The sequence below is a fragment of the Sminthopsis crassicaudata genome, chromosome 2, assembly GCF_048593235.1.
Source record: "Sminthopsis crassicaudata isolate SCR6 chromosome 2, ASM4859323v1, whole genome shotgun sequence".
NCBI lineage: Eukaryota > Metazoa > Chordata > Mammalia > Dasyuromorphia > Dasyuridae > Sminthopsis > Sminthopsis crassicaudata.
The window spans coordinates 258,918,647-258,928,598 of record NC_133618.1 but is presented as its reverse complement, the minus strand read 5'-3'; the positions used below and the strand labels follow the sequence as shown (position 1 = coordinate 258,928,598).

At 38.6% G+C, this 9,952-nt stretch overlaps 2 protein-coding genes across 2 annotated transcripts in view; one reads left to right on the top strand and one right to left on the bottom strand.

Annotated features, from left to right (window-relative positions):
- The window catches only part of LOC141555843 (ficolin-2-like), an 82,478-nt gene that overhangs the window by 62,486 nt on the left and 10,040 nt on the right, over nt 1-9,952 (bottom strand). The gene's annotated exons all lie outside the window — the stretch shown is intronic.
- Nucleotides 8,141-9,847, top strand: TMEM141 (transmembrane protein 141). Its single transcript, XM_074289127.1, has 5 exons — nt 8,141-8,253; nt 8,437-8,503; nt 8,645-8,728; nt 9,097-9,204; nt 9,681-9,847. The coding sequence occupies exons 1-5, from the start codon at nt 8,200-8,202 to the stop codon at nt 9,746-9,748; spliced, it is 381 nt and encodes a 126-aa protein (XP_074145228.1). The 5' UTR covers nt 8,141-8,199; the 3' UTR covers nt 9,749-9,847.

Here is a 9,952-nt window from a genome sequence, read left to right as displayed (position 1 = left end):
AAAATAAAGTTTATCCTTTCCTGATTTTTACAAGAATGAAAATTCCAAAATGAGAGGCAAATGGATGAGTTTGGGAGAGCCATAGCTCATATCAAAGAAACCTCACAGCAACCCGAGTTTGTGGCAGAATCCATGAGCAGCAGCCACAAAAAGCTAGAAGAGATAACTGACCAGCAAGCTGGAGAAGAATATGCCCATCTGTGAGCACTGCAGGGTCTAAAGATATTTCAGACCAAGTAACCAGCCTGGTTTAGCCCAAGAGTAGATTGCCCCACTAAGCTGAGCAGTAGAATGTTTCATCCATCACCAATGATGTACCCTAACAAATTTATGAGGATTCCATGGAGAAAAAAAACTTCTAGGACCAAAAATTAGGAGATACCATTTGGCCACGTGCATTCACACAAAGTACCTCAAGACCACTGTACTTTTAAGTTTGAGCAAAAATCTCTTCTAATAGACCTTATGTGTGAAGAGGACCCTCCCACATCCACCTCACATTTAGAAGGAACGTTTTATAACAAAGTGTTCAAACTGTAACTTCTCAAAAAATCCCTTTCCTAAAAGTTAATTGATATCTACTAATCAATCACTAAGGGAAAAGCTTGTTGGGGACAGCTCAGGAGCTATAGTATCAGAAATCTCAGATTTCTTTAGGTAATACTGAAAATATTGGATATGCCTTTTTTTTGAATATTTAAAGAATAATAGCTAGTATTTATATGCACTTGAGGGTTTGTAAAGGTCTATTATCAATATTAACTCATTTTTTATAATTGATATTTACTAATTAATCACTAAGGGAAAGCTTGTTGGGGACAGCTCAGGAACTATAGTATCAGAAATCTCAGATTTCTTTAGGTAATACTGAAATATTGGATATGCCTTTTTTGAATATTTAAAGAATAATAGCTAGTATTTATATGCACTTGAGGGTTTGTAAAGTCTATTATCAATATTAACTCATTTTAATTTTTCTTGGCTTATTTCTTATAAGTAGGTTAACTCAACTAGATTTCTTCTTTTTTTTTTTCCCCTTCTCCTTCTCTATCATCATTATCATCACTACCACCACCACCACCACCACCACCACCACCACCATCACTACCATCATCAACATCTTCATCATCAAGTAGATTCCTCCTCAACCCCCAATCTCTGCTGGAGCCAGGATTGCTAGATTCAGACAAAGAATAATTTTTTTTTTCTGTGTAGAGTCTTCCCTTTGGTCCCCAGAGATCAATGCTTTGCTGAACCTCTGAAAAGAAAGAATGAAGGATCCAAGAATGAAAGGACAATTATGGAGGGCTGAAGTTCCACCAAAGAGGAAAGATTAGGAAGCAATGATCCCAAGAGCCTCAGGTTCCATTTTATTAATTCAGCCTCTGACAGTCAGCAATCAGTGGCAAGTTTCTCTGATAAAAGTCTCATTTCCAAGATGTGTAAGTAGCTAAGGATTAGCTGCCAAGAACATGTGCCTTTTAATTTTTTTTTTTTTTTTTTTTTTGCTTCCTTCCTAATCCCCACTAAGCTTCCCTTTCTTTTAGGCTACAATCTTACCCCAATTGCCTCTCCACCCTCAGAACATAAGTTTTTCCCATCTCCTTAGAAACTGGTAGTGCAATGGATAGAGCTCTTGGCCTGGAGTCAAGAAGATCTGAGTTTAAATCCAGTCTCAGACACTAACTTGTGAGAGAAATGACTATTAATAACTGATAATTTGGGGAGATCCAAAGTTCTCTCTTTCTAAAATTCTTGATTTTAAAAAGTTCAGTTTTTTGAAGGGCACTGTTGATAATAAGTTTAGATGTCCCCCCTCATGCTCCCCTTCCCCCCCTCCCCCAGGAAGGGAAAGAACTATCTGTGTTGCCCAACTGGCCACTTCCAGTTATTCTCTGTTCCCTTAATTCCTTTCATAATTATTTTCTACAGAATAACCTTATATGTTGTTGAAATAGTAGACCATCTACCATTACTGTATCATCAAGGATGATTTATAGACCCATGAATATGGGGATGAAAGGGTATCAAAGCAAAAACAGAAAATGGAAGTTTTCCATCCTTTGCCTCCCTTGCTGCCAAAACCATCAGAATTTGGAGACAAATCATGTACATTACTACCACTACCACAATTGGCATTGCCACTCAGTGCCCAATGGAACACTGCTGGCAGAAGGGGATAGAAAGGCAACATTTACTGGGTCAAAGAGTATGTACAGTTTGAGCATTTCATAAGGTTCAGAAGAGACTGTCTCTGCTGACTTCTTTACTGCCTAAACACTATACCAGGAGTTATCTGTATAACTTTTGTATACATGTGAAGCTTTAGAATCATCTTTGATTCTAGTTTTTCCAAGAATATAATAAGTAGGGTAAACAGCAGTTTTATTGTTTTCCTCTAGTAACCACAGTGCCTAATACTGAACTGAGCACATACTCAGTAAATATTCAATAAATTGACTGATGAATCCTGAAAAAAATGTAAAACAATCTTTGGTTTCATCAATATAATTACTCACTCCATCAACACAGAATGATGATTTAAGAGAAAGGAGTTCTTGCTGTTGTTCAGAAGTTTTAGTTGTGTCCAAATCTCCATGATCCCATTTAGCGTTTTCTAGGCAAAAATATTGGAGCAATTTGCCATTTTCTTCTCCAGATCATTTTACATATGAGGAAACTGAGAGAGAGTTAAATGACTTGTCCAGGGTCACACAAGTAGTAAGTGTCTGGGAAGTCTTCTTGTCTCCAGATCCAGCATTCTATACTCTAACCATTTGCCACCCAGCTGCCAAGAGATAGAAAACCCAAGTTCAAATTCTGAGTGCTATTTATTGCCTCCTGGCTCTGACATATGCTACCTTGTGATTTTGGGCATCTGCAAAATGGAGAAATTGGACTCAATGGCTTCTTAAAGTCTCCCAATTATCTATGATGCTATGACCTCTCTTTCCTTAGCTATGAAGGGGAGGGTTGGCAAACTTTCAAGCTCTCTACCTATAATCCTTTCATCTTCTCTCCTCTGTCTTATAAGAACATGGAACTATGTGACTTCTAAAGTCTCTGCTAGCTCTGAATCTATAATCCTATTATTTTTTTGGACCTGTGTTTCCTCATCTCCAAAATGAGGGGATTAGACTAGGAAGACAGCCTCTGAGACCCTTCCCCTTACACATAGTAGCAGCTTAATAAATGCTTATGATGAATTCTCTCTTTTTGAACAATAAGGATCCCGCCTAGTTATGAATTGATCTAGCCATTCTGGAAAGCAATTTGGAACTATGCCCAAAGGACTATAAATCTGAGCATACCCTTTGATACAGCAATGTCACTACTGGGTGTGTATCCCAAAGAGATCATAAAAGAGAGAAACAACCTATATATGCAAAAAAATACATATTTGTATTTCTGGGAAATTGAGTGGATATTCATCAATTGGGGAATGGCTAAACATGCTATCGTATATGAATGTAATGGAATATTATTGTTCTATAAGAAATAATGAGCAGGTTGATTTCATAAAAGCCTGGAAAGACTTACCTGATCTGATCCTAAGTGAATTGAGCAGAACCAGGAAAACACTATACACAGTAACAAGAAAATTATATGATGATCAACTATGATAGATTTATCTCTTCTCAGCAATGTGATAATTCAAGACAATTTCAATAGACTTAGGATGGAAAATGCCATCTGTACCCAGAGGAAGAACTATGGAGATTGAATGTGGATCAAAGACTATTTTTCTTCTTTTTGTTTGTTTGTTTGTCATGTTTTTCTTTTCTTTTGTTCTGATTTTTCTTTTACAATATGGCTAATGTGGAAATATGTTTAAACTAACTATTACATATATAATCTAGATTTCTTGCTGTCTTGGGGAGCATGAAGAGAAGGGAGGGAGGGAGGGAGAAAAAAATTGGAACTCAAAATCTTACAAAATGAATGTTAAAAATTATCTTTACATATAATTGGAAAGTACTATTAAGAAAAAAACAAACCAACCCAATGATCCCACCTTCCTTCTACCTCCAATCTATAGAATGTTATCAACACTCATCTCTTAGCAATTGCAATATAATACAATAACTCCTCCCTCTTCCCACATCTATACTTTTCTTTTTTCATCCCCTCTTTCAATACATCTTTTATACAAGCTTTCAGAATAATTCTTTTGCTCTAAAACCTTAAGTGCTTTCGTAAGCTCCTAAGTAAAGCTGGTTTCCAGACTTCATGACAGGATACCATTAGCCATCATAATCATAGTTCCCACTTTTGAATTGCCTGTGGAACATATTTCATCCTGCATACTCTCATATAGCACTTGATTCTCAAGATGTCAAAAACGTTAAGACCCTTCCCTTACACATAGTAACATACCTTACCCCCTTCCTATTTCTGACTCTTACCTCTAAAAATGGTACCATATTCCTCCTAAGGCTAGAAACTAGAAGGTTATTTTCAGTTTTTTGATTCTTTTCTTTTTTTTTTTTTTTTTTTTGAGGCTGGGGTTAAGTGACTTGCCCAGGGTCACACAGCTAGGAAGTGTTAAGTGTCTGAGACCATATTTGAACTCTAGTCCTCCTGAATTCAAGGCTGGTGCTCTATCACTGCGCCACCTAGCTGCCCCCCCTTTTTTGATTCTTTTCAATTCCTTTGATACATACCTAATTCCCATTCAACCTTTTACTACATCCTACATAATCTTCCTTCACAATATCTATTGCATTCAATTCAACAAACATTTATTAAATGACTTTGTGTAGATTATGGGGAACATAAAGTCTAGATAAAAAGTGGTTCTTATCCTCAAAAAATTTAACAGTCTAGGTTTACAGATTTAGAGCTAGAAAGGAATCTAAAAAGTCCCCATTGGAGGCTCAAAGATATTGAGTGTCATGCCCAGGATCCCATAGGTAAGTATATCAGAGATAAAATTTGAAGCCTTCCAACCAAAGTTAGTATATATTCCACTGTCCCTCTGTTGCCATCAGTCACCACATTTGGCTCTCTTACACAAACAGGTGGTAGAGCATCACAGAAGATAAAAGGGTGAATTTTAATTACATAAAATTAAGTTTTGGTAGAAACAAACCTAATTCAACTTAAATCAGGGGGAAAAACTTCACTGAGCGGGAGGAAATTTTTGCAAATTTCTCTGATAAAAAAGATATATAAGTAACTGAGTCAAATTTGTTATTAAATTTGTTATTATTTTTCACTTGATATAAACAAGCAGTTCCACAAGACTAAATGCAAGCTATATCTATAGCCATATTTTTTAAATGCTTCTAATTACTAATAATTAGGAACATACAAATTAAGCATATGTCACATTCCACTTGACACTCATCAGATTTGTAAAACTAACAGAAATTGAAAATGACAGATGGTTGGGTGTGGAGAGGGAGAGGAGGAGCACATGTGCACAGTTGGCAGAGTTGTGAATTGATCCAGTCATTCTGGATAACAGTTTAGAACTACACTCCCAAAATTACCAACTTGTACATACCCTTTGACCTAACGATTTCACTATTAGGCCTACACCCAGTGTTTTATTGATGGAAGAGGAAAATCATATATATACAAAAACATTTATAGAAGCTCTTTTTGTAATAGCAAAGAACTGAAAAAACTAAGAATGTATCTAGGTTGGGTTATGGTTGAACAAATTTTTTTGAATGTATTTTAATTTATTTCACTAAATATTTTGCAATTATATGTAAAAAAATTTTAACATTCATTTTTAAATTTTTTGAATTCCAAATTCCTTCCCTTCTACCTGTCCCTTCTTAACCCCTTGAGAAGGCAAACATTATGAAATTGATATGAAGTCATTCAAAACATATTTCTATATTACCATGTTGCAAAGAAAGCTTGAAAAAAAAGAATGTTTTAAAAATATACTTCAGTCTATACTCAAAAACTCATTAGATTTCTTTCTCTAGAAATGGATAACATTTTTAATTATGGTTCCTTTAAAGCTATCTTAAATCTTTATCTTCTTCAAAGTAGCTTGTCTTTAAACTAATGCTAAGTGAAGTGAGTAGAACCAAGAGAATACTGCATATAGCAACAAGATTATGTGATGATCAACTGATAAACGTAGTTTTTTTGTTTTGTTTTGTTTTTGTTTTTTTTTTAAACAATGTGATGATTCAGGCCAATTCCAATAGACTTGTGATGAAGAGTCATCTGCATCCAGAGAGAGGACTGTGGGGACTGAATGTGGATCATAACATAGTATTTTCATCTTTTTTGCTGTTTGCTTGCTTTTTTATCTTTCTCATTTTTTCCCCTTTTTGGTCTGATTTTTCTTGTGCAGCAAGATAATTGTGGAAAAATGTATAGAAGAATTGCACATGTTTAATCTATATGAGATTACTTGCTGTCAAAGGGGGAGAATGGAGGGAAGGCAGGGAGAAAAACATGGAACATAAGGTTTTGCAAGGGTGAATGCTGAAAACTATCTTTGCATGTATTTTTAAAATAAAAGGCTATCATTTAAAAAAGAATAGCTAAGTCTTTTATAGCTGATCATCCTTAAAATACATTATTGTTCTGGTTCTGCTCATTTCACTTTGCATCAGTTCCTATAAGACTTCTCAGGGTTGTTGGGTTTGTTTTTTTTAACTATTCTACTAGTCATTTCTTATATATATTTTACTACTTACACAGCAATGACAAGTTTATGCGATGAAGTGGTTTGGCCCTTTTCAACAATGAGGTGATTCAGGCCAATTCGGATAGACTTGTGATGGAGAGAGCCATCTACACACAGAGAGAGGACTATGGACACTGAATGTGGTTAAAGGCATAGAACTTTCACCTTTTTTGTTATTGTTTACTTGATTTTTTCTTCTTTCTCACTTTTTTTCCTTTTTTAATCTGATTTTCCTTACTCGGCATGACAAATATGGAAATATGTTTGGAAGAATTGCGCATGTTCAACCTATATTGGATTACTTGAAGAGGAGGGGAGGGAGAAAAATTTGGAACACTAAGTTTTGCAAGAGTGAATGTTTTTTTTTTTAATAAAAGGCTATTATTTAAAAATAAAAATATGTGTATTTTTCTAAATTTTATGTATTATTTGTTTTTAATTTATTATCCAATTTTTTTTCCCTCTTCCCTCCCTCCCCAAGACAGAAGCAATATGATACAGGATAAACATGTGCAATTCTTCTAAATATGTTTCCATATTCGTCATGTTGCACGAAAAAAAATCAGATTGAATGGGGGAAAAACACAAAAGAAGGGGGGAACAAACAAATAAACAACAAAAAATGAAAATACTACGCTTTGATCCACCTTCAGTCTCCAGAGTTCTCGGGATTCGCATGGCTCTTTCCATCACAGCCTATTGGAATTGTCTCCAATCATTTCATTATTGAAAAGCTCTGCTAGTCATTTATTAAAATACAATAACATTCCATCACAATCACATAGCATAATTTGTTTAGCCATTTCCCATGTTAGGAATCCCCTCCATAGCCAATTCTTTGCCAAGTGACTGAATTAATGAATGGAATGAGTGGTGGTGTGCTGTGAGAAATGGGGGAAAGGTTATGCTTTCCACCAGCTGATGTAGAATAACAACGACGTGGGGAAAGCGAACACTTCGGAAAGAATCCAGAATTCTGATCCACTGGGAGCCGAGGGCGTGGATCCGGAATCCGGCCCCCGTCAGAGAGGGGATGGATAAAATGCGCATGATTTCGGGCATAGCCAGCTTGGAAAAGTGCTTTGTTCGACTAGCCATATTTGTCACAAGGATTTTGATTTTTTGGTTTGGGATTGGGTTTGGTTTGGGGTTTGTTTTGTGAGGAGAGGGATGTAGGAGGGGGAAAAAAGTACTTGACAATTAAAAAAAAAAAAACCTCATTAAAAACGAAGTCCTTTCTAATTTTAAACTCCAAGGCATATTAAATACAACAATCGCGCAGAGAAACCAGTCTCCATCTCACCCCCTCTCACGAAGGAGAAACACTCTCACTTTCACACCCACCATCTCACTCTTTCACTCTTTCCAAGCTCGCGGGAAAAGCTGCGCTTGCGGGAGCTGATCGGTGTTCCCAGCTCCAATAGGAAAAGTCGTAGTAGCGCCGAACGTCTAGGCGGGCCCAGCTATCTCAGCCCCGCCCACTCCCTTCCTCTACGCCCCGCCCACTCCCGGCTTCCCTTCCTGCCTCTCACTCAGCAATGGTTACTTTGGGCCTGTCCCGAGTGGATGATGCAGTGGCAGCCAGGCACCCGGTGAGCAACGAGGGCGCAACCTTGGGAACGGAGGCTCAGTCCCCCCCAAGATCCCGGAGCGGGAGAGGCGCCTGCACAGGGTGGGTGCGGGGTTGCAGGATCAGTCTGCGGGCGTTTGGAGGTGGTCCCTCTTGGTGGGAGGGTCTCCTGGGGGACTGGCGGCTAACCCTGTGCTCCTCGCAGGGGCTCCGGGAGTACGCCGCGTGCCAGTCCCAGGCCTTTATGAAAGGCATCATCACGTTCATCACAGGTAGGCGGGCGAGCTGGCTCATGTGCCGAAGGGATTACCCCGGACCTCTGTACCCCCACTCTTACTGCGGTGACCCCCTCCTTGGCCAGAGCACTCTGGGCCAGAGCGGGTCACACTAATCGGGGACTTGGCCGTTAGCAGGTACGGGTGCAGCCTTCTTCCTGCAGAAGCTCTTCCAGAGAAAGCTGCCCTATCCTATGCAGTGGACCGTGCTGCTGGCCATGGGTGGGTAGCCGAAGTTGGTGGGAGAGGATGAGTTGGGGGGGGGGGGGACGGGGAAGATGTCTGTAGAGAGAGAAAGATTGCTGAGCCTTGACTTGCCAATGCAAGACCCGGACCTATCCCAGTACTGTGATTTTGCCTTCCATTCAATCAGTCCTCCATAAAGAAATAAAAGGATAGGGAGAAGAAGGGTAAAAGCAAGTAGCTGACAGTCTCCCATCCAAGTCACTCCTACCGCTGCTGGGTAGAAACCAGGCCCACCCCGGCTTCCTGTTCCCGAAGGTCTGAGGGAGGCTAAAGAAGCCTCAGAGTATAGTTTGTCCCGCCCCTTGTCCCTCTTCTCACTTCTGGAGGGCATTCTGCTCCCTTAGTTGCTGGCTCAGTTGGCAGCTATGCAGTGACCCGAGTGGAAACGCAGAAATGCTCTGATCTCTGGCTCTTCTTGGAGACTGGACAGCTGCCGCAGGACCTTTCCCCAGGTGAGAGGAGCCTAAGGGCCAGACAGCGAGTAGACTACCTTAACTTTCTTCCAGGGGACCCTGAGCTGTAAGTATGAAAGAAAGGAGGATGTAAAGCAGTTAAAGGAATTATGTCCTAAGACCAATGAGCTTCTGGGGAAATGGTTGCTGTTTTTTATAAGGAATTGAGTATAGATTGCAAACCAAAGGCTGCATCATTGCTGACCCTACTTACCCAATACAAGATTAAAGCCAGATTTGTAAAAATATTTTAGGAAGCTGATCTCAGAGAGCTAAACAATTACCTTCTCTCTCCATTTCCTAGTCTCCTCAGCAGTAAGATCTTATATCAGGTTTCCATTCCTCCTCTGTGAAATCAATATAAATATAAATGTAAATATATATATATATATACATATATATATATATGTATATATATATATATATATATAAGTAGACAGTGTCTCTTTAATTTTTTTTTTTTTTTTTTTTTACAGAGCAGGCCTCTCAAGGATGTTCAGATCCAGAACAGAAGAAAAATCAATATGGGGATATTCTGGAATAAGAATTCTCCATGGTTTTGCCTGTACCATCATGGCTTTTGCAGCTGTACACAAGCATCCCATTCTCTAGTCCATAAATATACATAAATAATGCTCTAACATCCTGTGCAGTCTGCTGCCTTTGTGCTCTTTAACCAGAAAAACTAGAGATGAAAGGTATCTACAGCTGGTGTAGACAGTGGGAAAGATACTTGAAGTTGTTTTGA